This window comes from Gasterosteus aculeatus, chromosome 10, assembly GCF_964276395.1.
Source record: "Gasterosteus aculeatus chromosome 10, fGasAcu3.hap1.1, whole genome shotgun sequence".
Classification (NCBI taxonomy): Eukaryota; Metazoa; Chordata; class Actinopteri; order Perciformes; family Gasterosteidae; genus Gasterosteus; species Gasterosteus aculeatus.
In genome coordinates, this window is record NC_135697.1 from 10,366,024 (window position 1) to 10,384,922 (window position 18,899).

At 45.9% G+C, this 18,899-nt stretch overlaps 2 protein-coding genes across 3 annotated transcripts in view; both read left to right on the forward strand.

Annotated features, from left to right (window-relative positions):
* Nucleotides 1-323: 323 nt before the first annotated feature.
* Nucleotides 324-14,201, forward strand: fbxl2 (F-box and leucine-rich repeat protein 2). Of its 2 annotated transcripts, none has more exons than XM_040189125.2 (14): nucleotides 324-946; nucleotides 4,872-4,933; nucleotides 7,579-7,633; nucleotides 8,298-8,372; nucleotides 8,781-8,875; nucleotides 9,371-9,535; nucleotides 9,748-9,874; nucleotides 10,323-10,397; nucleotides 10,499-10,626; nucleotides 11,024-11,084; nucleotides 11,161-11,205; nucleotides 11,447-11,503; nucleotides 11,618-11,830; nucleotides 12,097-14,201. In XM_040189125.2, the coding sequence occupies exons 1-14, from the start codon at nucleotides 917-919 to the stop codon at nucleotides 12,202-12,204; spliced, it is 1,296 nt and encodes a 431-aa protein (XP_040045059.1). In that variant the 5' UTR covers nucleotides 324-916; the 3' UTR covers nucleotides 12,205-14,201. The 2 variants fall into 2 exon arrangements, with proteins under 2 accessions (XP_040045059.1, XP_040045058.1); XM_040189124.2 differs by having other exon boundaries at nucleotides 332-946; nucleotides 10,496-10,626.
* A 206-nt stretch (nucleotides 14,202-14,407) lies between these two features.
* clasp2 (cytoplasmic linker associated protein 2) overlaps nucleotides 14,408-18,899 on the forward strand; it is a 40,947-nt gene continuing 36,455 nt past the window's right edge. Inside the window, 2 exon segments of the mRNA XM_078081652.1 lie at nucleotides 14,408-15,509; nucleotides 18,770-18,848. Coding sequence (XP_077937778.1) covers nucleotides 15,312-15,509; nucleotides 18,770-18,848 — 277 coding nt within the window. The 5' untranslated portion in view covers nucleotides 14,408-15,311.

Here is an 18,899-nt window from a genome sequence, read left to right on the forward strand (position 1 = left end):
GGGGAGTTTCATTTTACCACTGATGACACGAGCAATGGACCTCATACAAGAGTGACAGAGAAGTCAGTCATGTTTTGTTAGGGGTGTGTGTGTGTCTGCAGCTCTAATGGAGACAAAGTCTCCTGGATCTGGCGTCCACAGATGCGAGCGTCTTCCTTCGATGCGGGTTCGTGTCAGGTCACCGTCTCGGTATCTTAATATCCGTGACCGCCACGGTGAACGTAGTTAAGACACACCGCAATCAAAACATATCGACCACGCGTGCTTTTCCCGCAGCAATGACGTCACGAAGGCCACTCCCCCCCCCCCCCCCCCACCACCTTGCGCGAGTGAGAAAAATAACAACATTGAGAGAGAACCGGGCGCCTGGTGACGGGAGCGCGCCGCGAGGTGATGAAGGCGGACGCCGCCGCAGCGATTCCCTGCTGTTGTTTCCGTCTCAAGCGCTTCCCGCGACGACTCGCAGCCAGCCGACTCGCGCCGGAGCCATGAAGGGGAGAGCCGGAAGTGAAGTCACTTGACGGAGCGTCCGTGTTGTTATTGTTATCTCGGTAGCAGCCCCCCCCCCCCCCCCCCCCCCCCCGGCCCCCTCCATCGCCCTCCCCGTGATGAGACGGGCTCGGGGAGCCTTTGGTCTCCCGAGACAACGCGACCGTTGACGGTTACCGCAGGGCCGCCGCTGACCGCCACCACCCCGCCCTCACTGACCCGGAGGGACGGGAGCCTCGCTTGACGACTGGTGGGGAGTGGGGGGGGGGCAGGGAGGAGGAGGGTGTGAGGACCCAGCTCCGGGACTCGGCTGCTACACTCCCGGCCGAGACAAAATAACAATAAAAAAAACCCAATAACGGCGTTCGTTTAACGGGCTCGACGGGGGTCCGTGCGGCGTGTGGAGCAGCGACGCGCCGCCGCAGACATGAACGGTATCACCAAGGGCCGGTTCGAGGTATGACAGAGGGAGTGGACCACCTACGGTCCAACTGTTTGCTTCCACTAGACGTGGGAGTCCCTGTCTGTGTGTGTGTGTGTGTGCTGGGGGGGTTATAAGCAAACTACGTGTGATCATACTCGTACATGCAGTCAAGCAGCGTTTTGTTGGTCAGGGTTAGTAATCCGAAATCCGGTTGTTGTGTCCGGTCGCGCCTGTAGACAGCGACGACACGCAGCTCTGGACTGCGGGACAGGAGGGCTGTGGCCGGGGGGGGGGGTAGTCAGTATATTAGTATGGGGGGGCTGAGGCTGGCAGGCTCTGTCGCCAGAGGTGCCCAAGGGGGGGCTGCAGATGCAGAGTGGTGTTGTAAATAAAAGCAGTGAACAGCGTTGGATTGGTCCTCCCTTCTGGGGTTTCGGCAGATGACACCGTGACACTTGCTGTGATGGAACCCTGCTGGCGGTCCTTTTAGTGTTGAAGAATCTCTAACATCACAGTACATGTGAATGATCATGTGTCCTCATACAACCTTTCCCTGGAAAAGTGTTTTGTGTGTGTGTAGGTGTGTTAGAGCTTGGTGCAATGGTGGAAGTAGTATTCTCATCCTTTTACCTCAACACCTAACAAACCCCACATCATGCATTCTTCATACACTTGGCGTGTTTTGTGTATTTTAAGCTCATAATGCGAGCAGAACAATCCGTCATTGTTATATTGTTTGATGTTGTCAATGATACATTATTGTGTATGTAGCAGCTTATGTTGTAGACGATTCCTTTTTATTACTGTGTACTTTAATCCATAACAACACGTCATGTTTTGGAAGATGAATATATACTTTGTGTATAAAAGGTTGCTTTTCAAAGCGACCAGTCAACTGCAGGTGTTAAATTATTGTAGTGGAGTAATAATTACATCTGAAATGTAGGGACGTAAAGCATAGCGTGAAATACAATTGTGAAGCACAGTTCATAAATAAACCTACTTAGTAACTTTCCAACGCTGCCTTCATTTGAAGAGATTGCTTTTAAAGTTCCGTTTAGCTCACATGTACTCAATTGATGCAAATGACAAGCGGTAATGACCATGTTTCACAGAGTCAACATCTCTATTTTTGCACAAACCATGAATCAGCTCCGGTCCGACCGGTGATTCCGGTCCTCTTGAGCCTGAAGTCCTTCATATCTGAAAGTTGAGATGCTTTTGGGTTCAACTAGCTCGCCCCCAGGAGCATGAACCCATGTGTCTCTGTGTGCGTGAATGGGAAAAGAGGGGGGTGATGGTGCTGACGTGTGTGTGTTGCCATATCCGTGGATTTTCTCAACAGAGCTGTAAGCTTCTTAGATGCACACCAGTGTGCGGTGGGCATCCAGCCGGTGTGACCGCGTGTTTGTGCGTGTGTGTGTGTGTGTGTGTGTCAGAAAGGGTGCTTTTAAAACACCCACCAGGAACAAGACCACCTGTAGTGGTTGCATGGCTCAGGTTTAGAGTTACCACATGTAGGCCAATGTGAAGAAATTAGATTTGAGTTATGTGTTAGATTGTTGTGCTGCAATACAAGTTGAGAGTTTGCATATCCACCCAGTTGTACAAAGTCTAGGAATAGGAGTATGACTGCAGGAAGAAACTTCCCACATGGGAAGGCAGCTCTGCTGGCACATGAAGCCCCCTGAATGATGAGGTGATAACTTTAGTGAAGCATGCGTTCCATAGATGAAGCTTGCCGTCATAATGTCAGCGCTATGGCGGAGATCTCATACCTAATACTTCTCCATCCTTTCTGCCCATTGACAGTGAATCAAACTGATGACAAATAGGCTAGAAACCAATTGATTTATATATTTTTTTGTTGATGATTTGGTTCTCAGAAATGATGTGTTGTGATTAGTGGAGTATCAGCAGTGGTAGAGGATATGAAAAGATCTTCTGTTAGAACAATATAGAACAAAAACACTCACTTGAAAATTACAACAGTTTTTTTTTCTCCAAAATATGTATGAAGTGCTGTTATTATTAAATATCTCTGACTGCAAGTTAAGACGACAGTGCCATGTTTTTTTTTTCCTTCTATTTTGTGGTCCAAAATGAGAAAAAAGTATTTTGATTCTTTTTAATGCAGTCGCATATGGAGCTCAATAGGTTTACGCTGTGATGAAGAAAAGGTCAAAGGTGAGTGATGTGTTACAGAGGTGGTTTGGAATTAAGTCTAAATTTAGTCCTAAATCCTAAGCCACCTCTGGCTCCAGAGAGACACTGAGTCAATGAACTGAAGGCCTTGTCTCTTCCTCCCATTCAGCACACACAGTATTATACAACTTTCAGATCACTTCATCAACACAGATCATAGAGATAACTGAAAATCCCACCGGTTTGATGAAGGCTTTACTCTGAAGTGTTTATTCTGAGAATTTGTTGAACCGTCATTAAGTAGATGGCGCTAACCTGAATGGGCAGATTGTGAGAATGTGTCATTCTAAATACGAGTATGTGAGAACCAATAATGGAAAAGGTTTGACTTGTGTTCTGCAGCTTCTATTGGATATGGTTAAATGTGGCCTTTACTTCCTCCTTCCCTCTCCCTCCTCTCTTTTCCCCCCCGATTTGAATGACTCTTGTCCGTATTTTTGCTGGAATTTCCCGACTGTAGCAACATTTTTTTGTTTTCCTCTGTTAGTTAGTCTTTCCTTCTGCTCCCCCTTCCTTCTCTCTCTCTCTCTCTCTCTCTCTCTCTCTCTCTCTCTCTCTCTCTCTCTCTCTCTCTCTCCACCATCTCCTCTCTTCTTTTTATTGCTTTCTCCTTCTAGGAGCTTGCGTCGGTTACAAAGATAGCACAGCGCCAGGACTGTTTCCACAATCAACCTTTGCTCCTTTCGGTGCCTTTCCCTGGCTTCCCGTTTGTGTCTTAACATTTCGGTGTTTGTGTTTTGCGTCTGAAACAGCAAGGAGTCCCCCCCCCCCCTCCCACCCCCCACCATCATTAGACACGGTTTCTGAGTCTTTGAGGATACAAGTGTATCACTGGCAGAATGCTTGTCTGCAGAGGCACAGCGAATGTGGGTGTTTGACGCAATTTAAATTCATGGCTGAATGCGGCCCACCTGATCTAGAATGCTCTGCCCCTGTTCTTCACACAGAGAGATTTGACTTGAGTCACCTGCAAGTGTGTGTGTGTGTGTCTATATCAGCAGATGGCCAGACATTTAGCGAGTAGACTAATTGAGATAAGCATGCCAATGAGCTGACCAGGCTAACAGAATTATAAGCTTTTGTAAGGAGCGGACATGGAAAGCTAAATGCAGCTCTGGCTTGTTTATTAGCATCGCCAAGGAAGTAATTCTCTTTATTTCTCACCGGTAGCTGCAAAGATGTGAGGTTCTAGTTTCTTATTAAAGGATAGGTTCACATTTTTCCAAGTCTGTCACAAACCAACACTCACTTGATGATAGGTCCTCTTGTCCATGCCGACTATGAAGAGATGCCTTTTTCAACTGCAACAGCAACTGATGTAGTAACTGTTCCAGCACCAATCTTCTCCCTGGGCTTCCTCGCTCTGATACAGTGGAGGGATTCACAGAATTTTGTATTAAAAAGACTTAGTCTGAATTATACCAATCTCATTTCAATAACTGCGTCTACTGAAGCTTCAGTTAAACTGCAAAAAAAGAAAATTCCACAGTTGCCAAATGGATTTTGTCCCCATACCATTGTAATAACACAATGGTGTGCGATTAAAGTGACCCAAAGCGCTTTTAATGTAAAAAAAGGTTCAGGATCATTTTAACACTTCCAAAAATGTGAACTAAAAATGTAGCCAAAACAAAAACCTATTGCTATGTATGTCTGCTGTGCCCACATTTTGATATTTGTTGTCATTGTACTCACAGCTTAAAGGGCACAACACACACATTCATTTTTGTTAATGTTTATCTTGTGTGTCCAGGTGTTCTCAAACAGCGATGAAGCGCCAATTAACAAGAAGCTCCCCAAAGAGCTTCTACTTAGGTAAGATTTCTAATAAAAACACACACACAACATACCGTGGGAAAAGACAGGGTGACTTGTTAGCAAAACTGTTATCTGTAGGTGTGTGAGTGTGTTGTATGTTGGTCACTAGTCTGAAATGAGGTTCCGTAAAGCATGTCAACCACCAAGCCAATATTTTTGTCCTACAGCAGCAGTGACCCATAAATCTGACATGACGCACGCTCTCACACGTGTCCATCCTCCACGCTGTATGATTGAAAGGATGCATCTGCATGTCTCTCTGCAGACACACAATGTGCACTGTTTATTTCTGCGTGCGCGTGATCTGCCTGTCTGTGTGTCAAAAACACTCCTGCTAGGCCTATGCAAACTGTACCTGTGTGTGTGTGTGTCTATAAATAGCCCCTTTTAGCAGGTGGGGAATTCCGCAGTGCTGTGTGCGCTCTTCTGCCACCCCAGCTGTGCTCAACAAAGACCACCAGTACACCCATTACCACCAGCCCTACTTTCACTGGTGGGAAGAGAAACACATAGTCGCATGCACTCGCTGCTGCAACACATGATCTACTGTCACATGTGGCGCATCGGGACACTTACACAACATCAGATGTGAGGAAGACTCATTGTTATAGCAGTTAATCTTGTTTTTAAACCATGGAAAGCGGGTTGGCTGGAGCTGTTTGTTTTAGTATTTAGGATTTTGTTATCCCCACTGTGTCACTGTGTTTCACAGGAAAGGCCTATCTTGCACGTAGTTTCTTTCAGAATTTTTCATTCGCAGTAATGGACCCTTTTACCTCTTCAGGCGTTAACACTTACAATTATTTTTGTGTATTTGAATTAATCATCTGGTAAAATAAAATGAATAGTCAGGAATCCATATTTCTCTTTTTTTGTTCTAGCAACAGTTACAAATCCGATGATACATAGATATGACAAGGAAAACCATTAAACTTCACATTTGAGCATCTGGAAACAACCCGTGTCTATTACTGACCGGCTTATTCAACGGATCAACTAATCGATTAAGCGACTAACTGTTGCATTTCTACAACAAAGGAGAAACTCCTGTTTTTAAACTGTTTACATCTCATGGACAGAAAGTCGCCCGAGAAGAGAAGGTGAAGGTGCGGGTGAGGGCAGACACAGCAACACCGTGCAGGTCACCAGCCCAAATAAAGGTTCTGTGTAGATGACCCATGTGGTATGCAGTTAATTAGTCAGTTAATTAGCCTTCTTAGCATTACTGCTTATGTTTAATGTATAACTCGCTCGCGAGCCCGTGTACCTGGCTTGTTTTTGCGTCTGTCTGCCTTTCAGCCGCTGCATTGTAAACAGCTGTTATCTAGGCCATGCAGCATGGATATAAATTGGGAAAACTGTCGTGACTCAGCGGCTTCCTCACCAACACACAAATTCCGGTGCCAGTGGAGTTACTCAGGCAACCACGGCGAAGGTTCGACTCTTATCTCGCCATGCTTTGAGAGCCAGGTGTACGTTTCGTCTGCAAATGGGACTACGCTCCATTAAAATCACATATGAAAGAAAAAAAAAAGGCAGGCTTTGACGAAGTGATCAAAGGCAACATTCATGTGTTCTGTCTGTGTCGGGCCTTTCCTTGGAACCTTCCCCCTTTATACCACCGGTTCTGAAGAAGCGAGTGATGCAGCTACAGTGTACTTAACAGTCCGTCCGTCTTTTCTCAACCATTATGCTTTGATTATCAAGCGTAAACGCCAAACAGGTTTCACTGAGTAAGACTTGGCTTGGCTTTCCTCCGAGTTTGATTAACAGAATTCTTCCGTTGTCGGCAGAAGGCCTCCCTCGCCGCGCAGCTAATGGAAAGCCAGGTTGCCTCAATTAAAACGGTCTGTTGGTGAATGATCAGCGTCACAGACGTTAACCATTCATTAGAAGGGAGATCAATAAGGGGCTGCTTGATTGGTCGGCTTCCCTGGTGTCCTGCAATCACTCCAAGGACTGTGTGTGTGTGTGTGTCTTTGCCCTGCTTTGTCGATTGTGTGCGTGTACTCGCCGGTTGGCGACTCCGGTATAGATCATACGGACATGTCCCAACATGCCCTGTCCCAACGCACGTCAAAACACACAGCCTTTGTCCCCGTCTATACGGAGGAGACAATGGCCGGCTCCTGTTTCCAAGGGTTAAAAGGACATTCAGACCCCAGCTGCACTCAAAGCTTTGGCACCGGGACAATTCTCTGAATGGCTCACATTTTATGTAGGTTTGCCCTTTTTAAGGCACCTCCTATGAGCGGCAGCTTTTTTGTGTACACGTCGGGTTTGGCGTAGGCCCGTCCTTCCTTTACACGTACGTGCGTCTGTCCGTCTGTCACATGCTGCCTGTGGCCCGGCCTGTCTGAGCGCCAGAGATTACTCATTGGCAGATTAATGGATTGAGCTGACCCAGTAGCCGGCTGCATGCAGCCCTTTGTGGCCGGCCGGCCCCACGGCTCAATCGCTGCCTGTCTGTGGGGCTCTGCTGCTTCCACCCCAACACCACGGGGGGGGGGGGGGATTGTTCTGCTCTCCACAGACACGCACAGAAACACGTCTTCACACAAATCACACAAAAGGAAAAGAAAAAAAATGCAGCTCTTTATCTGAAGGTGAACGTGACAAACTCTTTTTGTGTCTATTTCTAGAATATTCTCCTATCTAGACGTGGTTACACTCTGTAGGTGTGCCCAAGTTTCCAAGGTAAGCTCTTCCCTCTCTACACCTCCACTGTGGACTAACACACTTCTACATATGGCTTAACAGAATGGATTAATGTACTTCTAAGTTATGGTACAATTTAAACCGGTTTAACTAGCATTGAATTCTCTAGAAATGTCTGTACCTATTCTGCCATCTGCTGGGGAAGTTTAAGTAGGCCGCTGTTCAGCCAAAGTGCACCACAGCTGAAAGCCATTTATGAATGAGCTATTTGTGAATAACAACAAGCGCTTTGCCGTGCACTGTGAATGCAGAGCTGTTTGCTTCTTGTACAACAGCTCTTATAGTTGAGATTTTTTTCACTGACCTTAATGAATGTGTTCAGTGTATCTACATTTCCAGTCTTTGTTTTAATCGGTCAGTAGACTTTTTTTTTAAATTAATTGATCAAACAATATGTCCATAAAGTATCAGACAACAGAAAAAAATACAGTGTTTAATTTCCTAGAGCCCATCGTCCAAAGCCAAATATTACCTGTTAAAATTGATCTAAAACAGAGATGGATTCAAGAAATAAAAACAGCTACTCCTTGAACAAAGAGACCGAGTGAATTGATTTGTCCCGCATACAATAACAGAGTCAGCATTCACCTTTGTCTGACCCACATGTCTGTCCCTGTCGACAACCTGTCCGTCACCCTCTCAGCCGTGGAATGTCCTGGCGCTGGACGGCAGTAACTGGCAGAAGATTGACTTATTCAACTTCCAGACAGACATAGAGGTGAGCGGTGGGTTCTTCAGAGGGAACGGGAGGTAGAGTGAAACCTGTGCCCTTTCCTATGCACACACACACACACACACGCACACACACGCACTCATACACACACACACACACACACACACTTATACACATGAGTGAAGAAGACCATTGAGACTGAGCAACTATTTTGATCTACAGGATGGACTGAGGGTTGCAGCCATTGGTGTCCGTGTGTGTGTGTGTGTGTGTGTGTGTGTGTGTGTGTGTGTGTGTGCGCGCGCGCTTGTTGAGTAGCATTATCCAGCACAAAGCTTAACGCTGGGTCTTCAGGCTTTGGTGCAGACTGTGACGTCACAGCTGATCCTCTGTCCTGTGGCCCGAGTCATGTCGCTCTCTTACTTTCTCTCTCTCTCTACTCCTCGCTGTCAGGGTCGCGTGGTGGAGAACATCTCGAAGCGTTGCGGAGGCTTCCTGAGGCAGTTGAGCCTCAGAGGCTGCCTGAGCGTGGGTGATGCCTCCATGAAGTGAGATTGCCATTGCCACTCTGGCATACACTCATATAATAAGTGTGGCCCTGCTTTTATCTCCAGGTTGCTTTTTAGTTTCATGTGATTATGTTCATGCGGAATTATTTATGGTTTAAGCAGTTTGGTCCTCTTCAGTCTCAGGGGACTGTGATTCTGTTTAATCTCACTCTCCTGTGTACACAAAGACTAAAACAAAAGCACAACAAGGGTGCTTTTTAAAATGTTTTACATGAAACAGTTTGTACCTTGATCTGTTTATTTCTATGGTTTCACTTGAGGGTATCCCTCTCCTCTATAGGTAACTGATTTAAAGAAACACAAACTGTTCTTTTGGAGAGTAAATCTGTCGTTAAAAAAGCAAAGCTTCAGTAGCGGCATAACTGAAGATGACTGTTAATTAGCTCCTGAGCCACTCCGAGCGTCTGACTTCTTATTTATTCAATGACGGGACTCCTCCCTACCTTCCTCTGTGCGCTTGTGACTGTTTCCCAGGACGTTTGCCCAGAACTGCCGAAACATCGAAATGTTGAACCTGAACGGCTGCACCAAGATCACAGACAGCACCTGTCTCAGCCTCAGCAAGTTCTGCTACAAACTCAAGCAGCTCGATCTCACTTCCTGCGTGTCCATCAGCAACCACTCCCTCAAGGCTCTCAGGTAGCACCTACAGACTTTGTGTTGTCACAGTTACCTACACACACACATACACACGTGTAATATATCTTACAATACACATTCAAGTTCAAATGAATTGACCAACATGCAAAGTTAAAAAGGTGTTCTGGTGTTCCTTATGCCGTTGAACCCAAATCGTCTTGTGGTTCTCACGTCCCGTGTGTTTTTCATCTTCACTTTTTGCAATTGCTCAGCGATGGCTGCAGAATGCTGGAGATGTTGAACTTGTCCTGGTGCGACCAGATCACACGTGACGGCATTGAGGCTCTGGCTCGAGGTTGCAATGGTTTACGGGCTCTCTTCCTCAGAGGCTGCACTCAGGTACTACTGATTATTTCATCCAGTTGCAATTTTAAGTTTCCAGACAATATTTTTTCCACCGTCTCTAGAGGATGTTGTTCACTACATTTTACTGCCCTCCCGGAGTAAAGAAAGCTCATATGCAGGAAAGAACAAATGGTTCATGTTCAGAAAACTCAAAATATATGTGTGTATGATGCCATATTATTTAAAATAAAAACCAAACCACATCATGACCCACACACGTCCCACTGCCCTTTTCCCTACTTACTGTTCCAACACAGCACATTCTCAACCCCATGGAATTTAGGATTTAGTTTTACATAATCTAATTGGTTGGTCTTTTGTTGATGTAGTGGTTTCTGTCAGGCTGGACTTTTTCTGCGGCCTCATTTAGGACAATACACATATGACCGATTGATATGGTGTGTTGTTAACAATACTCTTTATTCTTTTTAATTCAACCCAGCTGGAAGATGGAGCACTGAAACACCTTCAGAAACACTGCCCAGAACTCACCACCATCAATATGCAGTCTTGCACGGTAAAGGGGGGGAGGTGCCGACTGCTGATAACATATGGCGGATGTGTCCGTCTCTCTCCTTTGTTTTGTAATTTGTCTCCTACCTCTGTTGCCTCCAGCAGATAACTGACGAAGGCCTGGTCAGTCTGTGCCGAGGATGCCACAAGCTACAGATCCTTTGTGTGTCTGGGTGCAGTAACATCTCTGACGCCTCCCTCACTGCGATGGGACTCAACTGTCCCAGACTTAAGTGAGAAAGACACACTTCTCCCTCCTTCCATCACAAGTAATCCAAAAGCTTGTTTAAGTGTCCAAAAACGATGCTACTCAGGGAGAGTGACTGTGGTCAAATACAAAAAGGATATAATCATATTTGGTATTTTAGCTGCCTAAAAATGACTAGAACAGAACACATTTTCATCCTTGTTGTCCTTCCGCGCGCCTGTAAACATGAAAACTTCTTGAGCAACAGGTGCAAAAAAAGAGCAGTCACATCATCTTAAATTGACTGCCCAAGCCGTCCCTCCTAAAGCTTGGAAAATAAAAAATACATTTGGTTGAACAGATAAGATTACGATCTGACAAGGTCTAACATGTCACCACGCTAAAAAGTTGTGTTCTATTTTTGTGTGTCTGTGTGTTCCCAGGATCCTTGAAGCTGCACGTTGCTCCCATGTTACAGATGCCGGGTTCATTGTGCTGGCCAGGGTGAGTTTCCTGTCTCCTCGTCTGTGAACCTTTTTTTGGGCCACCCATTTCACTTCAATATCTCTTCGCTTCACAGAATTGTCATGAGCTCGAAAAAATGGACTTAGAAGAATGTATATTGGTAAGAGCATTTGTTGTTTCCTTATTTATTCCCCCCCTCGTTCTCATGGTATTTATTTACGTTGAATCTGATATTATTGTTGACTTTGATCGATTTGTCTGGGTAGAGATTAGATTAAACAAAGACATGTGATTGTGTGTGTGGCTGTATGCCTCCGGGGAACAGAGACAAAGCAGTCCAATTACTTAATAATGTTATTATTATACTTTATATGTGTTACTCAAGCTACTCCTCTCCTCAGGTGACAGATAACACCCTGGTTCAGCTGGCCATCCACTGTCCCCGCCTGCAAGCACTGGTAAACATTTATCTGATAATGTGCCAGGCTCCGCCTCATCCTCTGCGCTTCCCCACGGAGCTCTAATCCATCTCCCCTGTTTGTCTTCCACACGGTTTGCTGTGTCCCGGACAGTCTCTGTCCCACTGCGAGCTGATCACAGATGATGGCATCAGAGCTCTGAGCAGCAGTACCTGTGGCCAAGAGCGCCTCACCGTGGTGGAGCTGGACAACTGCCCCCTCATCACTGACGTGACCCTGGAGCACCTGAAGAACTGCCATCATCTGGAGCGCATCGAGCTCTACGACTGCCAGCAAGTCACCAGGGCCGGCATCAAACGCATCCGGGTAAGTGTTAATCACAGGGAGGGGAATAACGACATAGAATCTACTGTTGTTGGGTATTGGATCGGTGCGTTCTTTAAAATTGTTATTGTCTACTTTATTTGATTTAAAAAATCATACACAATGTTGTTTATGCTAGATTGAGATAAGCCTTTCAGCATTTTGGGGAATACACTTATTTGCCTTCTGGCAGTTAATTGGATGAGAAGATCGAAACCACTTTTTCGTGCACTGTGAAAATGTGGAATTGACACCGCCTCCTTACACAGGCCCACCTCCCAGAGATCAAAGTCCACGCCTACTTTGCCCCAGTGACACCCCCTCCCTCTGTACATGGAGGTGGCCAGCGTCTGTGCCGCTGCTGCATCATCCTCTGACAGTGGAGGGCCAGGGGTGGGCACCTCTGTCTACAGGTCCTGCTGCTCTGATATGGGCTGATGGGATTGGAGGAGGGAGGGGGAGGGACTGGGGTAGGTGTAGGGGTGAGGAGGGGCTGGACCCACTCACTGCTCCTGATCACTGATCAATACATAGACTGATCACCCCTGATCAGTTGAACGCGCTCCTCCTCTCTCCTCTTGCTCACCAATAAGGATTGGCCGTGGAGGGGTGGGTGGAAACAACATGGATCTCTCGCGCTCTCTCTTGCTCTCTCTTTCTCTCTCTCGCTCTCTTACTGTAAAGACAAACAAGTTCTCCACTGCACCCTGCTCCTCCCACCCCCGACCTCCTCCATCTGTGGGAGAAGACAACTGCCCCTGGACAGCTGAGAATGGGGGATGGGGGGGGGGGGGGGGGGGGTCTGAACAGTGGAACTACACTGCATAATTTTCAAACAACAAAAAAAAGGACTGTTGTCATCTTGGACAACAGTTTTCTCTCTGTGAAGTATCATCTCAACCAATCACATGACACTTCCATGCTACAATCCTGTGATTCATTCTGCTTTGAACAAAAGACACGCAGCACGGAGGTAGAGGAGAGTTGGCCTGTTGGAAATGGCGATCTTCAGTGAAGCTTTTGATCAGCCACCTCATCTCTAGTGTGGAAAATATATACAAAGAAGTACGCAAAGTACAGAATGGGACATATGACATATTTGTCCATCTGATCAAATTTTGTTGAGATTTAAATTATGTTTGTACAGAGAATGTTTTGCAATGTAAAAAAAAGACTAAGACTTCTGGCAATTTACTCAAAATTTTGGGGAAATATTTGTTTTTCAGTGCTTATCGTAATTGTACATGCCTGTTGATCCAGAGCAGGAGATATGTTTGTCATTGTTTTTAAAGTGGAGAAGAAGCAGTTGTTGTTGTTAAACAAAATAAGGACTAATGATTCTGAACCTCAGCGTGATATGTTGACTGTACGCTGCTGGGACGAGTGGCCTCTCCTGTGTTCTACATGTTTATGTTGCCCCTGAACCGATCCTGTCAGGAGCCTTGTGCACTAGCTCCTATTTGACCACTTAAGCATTTGTTTGCATCAAGGATTAGATTAGCACTGCAGACAAACTTGTTTACATCAGTAGGTTTCCAGTCTCCCTGCTATCAGAGTGAGTTTAGTAACACTGATACAACACTGGTGTTCCCACGGTTTTATGTGGACGGTGAAGTCCATTATTCAAATTTACTGCTGTCTGTATTTGGATATCAATCAGGGATAATGTTGGTGCAACCTTGCTTTGAAATTAAATGGGACTTTGCTTAAAGCTGAGATAATAGTTTTGAGAACGATAGGAAAAGCAGCTCAACTTTTTTGACAATCAAATGTATGTATTTGAAAAGTTAATTCTGTGAAGTTTTGTGCAATTGGCAATTTACTGATGATGTAGGATATAAAGAATTGTCTGTATTCAATAATCCACTTGCTTAATAAAGCAGCACATGAGATTAAACATGAAAATGTTAAGAAATAGCATTTGATATGGCGAAGCAGTCTAATCTGTTATCGATTGACAAGTTGAAAATTCCCACTTAACCAATTGTACAAAACATGTGACAAAAGGAAATCTGTGACTGAGAAGCCCCAACGTCCCCGGTCTATTTCCCTCTATCTGGCCTTGCAGAGTAACATAGGGCACGACTTACTACGAAGCACTGAAAATACAAAGAACTGAAGCTGCTCATATTTTGCGCGTAACAAAGAGACGGGCAAGTGTTGTGAGGGGCCGAGGGCTAAAAAAACTGTGGAGATTGGCAGGACAAATGACTGAAACAATGAGAGCAGACAGGAAGACGAGGAAAGACTCAGATGGCTAAATAACTTGACAGGCTGAGATAATGTCCTATCTTCGACAGCTGTTATAACAGTTGTATGTATAAGAAAATAAAAGCGATATTCAGAGAAAAAAATAAATGAATAAATAAAGTGACTAATAGTAAATGTGCTTTGTCGCTCCGGTGTAAGAGTGTATGTTCTAGTATCTCACAGAGTGATGAACAGTAACATAAACTGCGGCAAACTGAATCCATGGCGCACCGTAGCGGAGCCGCTAGATGTCAACAAAGAGCCGTGTGGAGGGCAGACGCGCCCACATATGACGTGCAGTTTCTCTCATTCATTTTCTCTTTCGCAGAAAGCACATCTTTTCCACCCAGGAGGCATGAAAACATAATGCATGTTATGAACGCGTCGCATCTATATTCCTATTTCAGCCTGAGCGAGGCCCGCAGAAAATCTGATAAAGTGTAATTTTACATCAGGCGTTATGTGGGCCAGCTGTGCGGTGCCCAAAGACCCGTCGGCCTCATAGTTGGTAGATTGCTCCTCCTGGTGGACCGCAGTCAACGGCAGCGAGCGTTTAGCGCCTCTTAATGGGTTTAGAGGTAGCCGCGGTTATTACCGGATTAAAGTGAGAACCAGTTGCCGCGGGACCGGAGCTGAAGCCTTCCGTTGCGGAAGTTTGGTGCAACTTTGCGACGTGAGAAGTCGACCGTTGGAAGCCCCGCAGACTTTTCCTGCCCGTTTGTCATGGAATAAGAAGGCGAAGCGGAGCCAGGCGCCGGGCCTGCGGAGAAGTAGCGTTAGCTAGCCGAGCTAGCTGATGGGAAGCAGGTTACCCTTGTTTGGGTCGCTGTGCTAACTAGCTGGGTGCTATTTTTGTTAGCATAACAATTAGCCAACCGGGGGTCGCCGGCTTGTTTTGATGATGATACGTTGAAGGAACCGGTCCGGGTGCATCAAAAATCCACGTTTATGGAACTTTCTCGAAGTTTTAATTCAACCTTCCGCGCGGACATTGTATAATAAGGAAGCTACCGAGCTAGGTCTTTGTTGTACAAAGTGGAGCTTTTGATTTGAGCAGAGGGGTGATCTGTGCGTCAAAGAAGCCAGTATTTCTCTATTCGTATGTTGATGATCACACGTCGATCCAGACCACTAAGCCTCTCTCGCCTCGTCGCTTTCGCTCCACGGCACCGCGTCCCACCGACCCCTGCCTCCTGTCTTCGGCCGGCTCCGGTAGCTGGCGCCCGAGTGCCCGATGGAGGATCATGACAACATGGACTATTTTTACCAGCAGGTACTGCAGAAAGATGTTAGCCGTAGGTTGCAGGTCGGCGAGGATCTCATCGACTATCTCAATGACCCGAGCCGCTCCCCGGACGTGGAGCAGGACAAATCCCGGCTGGACAAGACGATGGACGAGCTGACAGGATGGGTCAACTCCAGCAACTTCAAGGTGAGCGACCATCACACGAGGGCCACCGCAGTGTCACTGCAGCGGACATTCCTCTCGGGCTGCTCATTAATTATTTTATCTACAGTTCACCCAGTGAGCTGGAAGACACAGGGCGGTTATGTGGATCACTCAATGTGAGAAACGTCCATTTCAAACGAGCAGTCATCACATCATCAAGTGGTCCGAGGAGGACTTTTAGGATCTCCCTCAATCATCCCTCTCTTTCTAATCTGTTTAAACCCAGTCAAGAAGATGCACATGTTAATCCCCCCCCCCCCCTCCTTTTAAAAACAAAACAAAATGTGCAGCACATCTTATCAGGCCGAGAAACGGCTTAAGAGTTTCAGCCCGTCTATTCCGGGATCACACCAGCCAGGCGTTAAAAAAGGTCGCCCCAGTGACGGAAGGACTTTTGCAGGGCATTCCTTTGGGTTGTTGAGGTTAGGGTTGTTTGATTCGCATAGGCTCGTTGTGGCGAGGGGGTTTCATTGTCAGGACTGTGTACTGTAGCCGTGGATGGGATGGGATGGGGGAGGGGTCAGCGCATTGTTGTACCCTGTGCTTTCTCTCCATCCCTCGCTTGCTCTTTATCTCTCCCCCTTGCAGACACTCTCAATCCCCCCTTTTCCCTTTCACACTGTTTTTTTCCTAATTTTCTCTCCTGCTTCATGATATATAGCTATATATATTTGTGCCGACTGATGACATTTATTAGTTCTCGAATTAGTTCTCTCCCTCTCTAGTTAGTATCTCTCAGATACTTAAACTTTCTCGCCCGAAGGCATCACCCCAATCCAGACAAGCCAAAACAAACTGAAGTTGTTTTCAAGGGAGGCTGAAATGTGAAGCCAAAGTCCTGAACTGAAATTGAAGGGAAAAAATCATTGAGGAAATTGTCCATTTGGCATGGAGAAAGCATCCTCTCTGTCTGTTTAGAGTGACTTTCCTTTTTCATAATCTTTTTAATACATATTTCTAAACTAATTTCCATTTGCAGCGAGAAGTAGATGCAGTAGATGTCTGCTGTAATTTGAAGACAAACGTGGTTACGTGATGCAGTTTTTATGCATCCTCTCAAACGACTCATCAGACACAAGATGTTGTTGAATGTGAACCTTTGCCCGCCCCCCTCTTAAATCCACCTCGAGAATGTCTTCTCCAGCTGTACCAAGTTAAAGTGTCCCCTTTTGTACGGATTAGTTCCTTCATGTGGCTGACACATACAGTAACATGAGCTCAGTGTCTGGCAGTGATGAGCTGTAACCCCCCCTGAGGCCCCATCGAGCAGGCTTTTAGTGAAGTCAAGTGGCTTCCGGTCGGGCCCAAGGACGATAATTTGTAGTGGTGATTAAGATGCCGAGTCAGCAGCACAGAGGGATGAGTGGAGAGATGATGCGGAGTTGACAAACGATAGAGAAGAAGAGGGGAGATCCAGAATAGTGTGACTAAATGAGCTTCTGAGGTGTGGGTGGAAAACACAAGTAGTCTGGACTCATAAATACATTAAATGTTTGGAAAAAGGCGACCATCGCCCTGGGGTTCCTCTTCTGGGCTGTGAGTCTGTTCCTTTGCCCTCCTCGACTCCTCATTGTCCTGATGTGTCCTTTTTTCTCCCAATAGGTCCTTTCCTCGTTCACTAGAAAGAACGGCAGATTCCTCTCATGCTCTTTGCTCTTGCTTCATACTAAAGTCAAACAGAGTGCATTAATACTGCATGCTGAATTTATGGGCAGCACAGCCCGAATACGTCACTGACCACCGGGCTTTTATTTAGTTCTTTGTTAAGATAGTGTCACATATGCTTCATCACTTTACATGCAAACCATGATGCAATATTTAACCCAATGCAAACTTTGGTAAAACAGTGTAAGCTGCAGCTTTTCCGTTGATTGTTGTTGTATTAAATGTATGTATTACATTGTTATTAAGCAGTGAAACATTATCATCGCAGATCATCCCTCAAATAACGTATTTCTAACAAGCTATCAAGGAACATTCAATTTACAATCAAATGTTGCTATTTTTGCTTCGTTGTCATTGACTCATTTATTGCTGATTGATAAATTTCTGGTGCAATCCAGAATAAACCCTGTACATAGAATCCGAATTAGCAGGCTTAGCCCTCATACGCACGAGTCTTAACAAAGAGCTATTCATGGGAAAAATATTCACAGGTTGTTTTTTTCCCTCCTGCATACCTCAGTCACAATGAGGTATGTTTTGAATGACCGGCTTCCATCTCCCGTCCTCTGTCTCCTGGTCTGGGTCTCTCTCCAAGTGAAGAGGACGTATGTTTGCAGGCACCAAGCTTGTTGGGGTGGGGAGTAGTTTCTTTCTTACCTGGCTGATCTCCTCATTTGACTAAAAAAGGGTAAAAAAAAAACCCCACTGTAGTCTGACTCTCTACTCAAAGCAGAGGAGTCTGGAGAATACCGTTTTAACGGCCTTGCTTTTCGGGCCACTCGGTTTCACCGCGCCGCGGCCAAAGCAAGCATTCCAGCGGCACAGCGCGGTGTGGGTTGTGATCCTAATCAGAAACACAGTGGAAAACTCAACTCTCCCACTCGGCAAAAATCTAGTCTGCCCTCCTGCTCGGGGGTCGTATCGCAAGCACGATTTTTCTCTCTGCTGACTGTGATGAGAGACGCCGACGATGAGTAAGATTACTGCCAAGGAACACATGACTTTGTTGACATCTGGAGGTCATGTGACTTGATACCGTACTTTTATGAGAGTGTCGTAGCCCGCTGTGATGCAGATGATGTAAAGAGGGCTCAACGAGGCTACGTAGTCAAAGGGTGCTAACGGCTGTTGACCCGCTGTACACCTCAATAGGACATCTGTGTTAGCTGCTGTTAATTTGGTTATTATCTAAAATGATATTTATAACATTTGCAGCTGCCAGTCTGTGAGTACAGAACTTCTGTAACTAGACAGCACACCCTACATTTGAACAGCTCCATCTGGAAAAGGAGATGTGGAATCTTTTAAAGTGATAAAACTACCCTTCAGTGCCTGTTTTTTTTTATTCACGCTGAGTCAGGAAACCTCAGAGAAAAATAGTTTCAGCATTTGTTAAAACCCATTCATGGTGCCAAGATCAGACTTCAGATTTTCTCTCAACACTTCAACGAGAACCTGAATTAATCTGTCTAGGGCGACGGTGACGCTTCGCTCCGATTGTTTACATGAAAAGTACGGGACGCCGCCCTGAATTAACGCACACGTGGACCTTTTCTCTCTGTCATGCTTCTCCTTAGGTGGCGTTGTTGGGGATAGACATCTGTGCTGCGTTTGTGGAGCGCCTGGGAGAGCGATTCAAAGGATTCCTTGGCACGGGTGAGATATCTAACCTTCCCCGTCCAGAATGTCCTTTTTTGTTCTGCTCTA

Coding starts and splice junctions, on each gene's coding strand:
- fbxl2 (XM_040189124.2), top strand. CDS start 917: ATGAACGGTATCACCAAGGGCCGGTTCGAG. Junction 8,373..8,780: donor ACTTCCAGACAGACATAGAG/GTGAGCGGTGGG, acceptor CCTCGCTGTCAG/GGTCGCGTGGTGGAGAACAT. Junction 11,504..11,617: donor GTCCCCGCCTGCAAGCACTG/GTAAACATTTAT, acceptor TGTCCCGGACAG/TCTCTGTCCCACTGCGAGCT.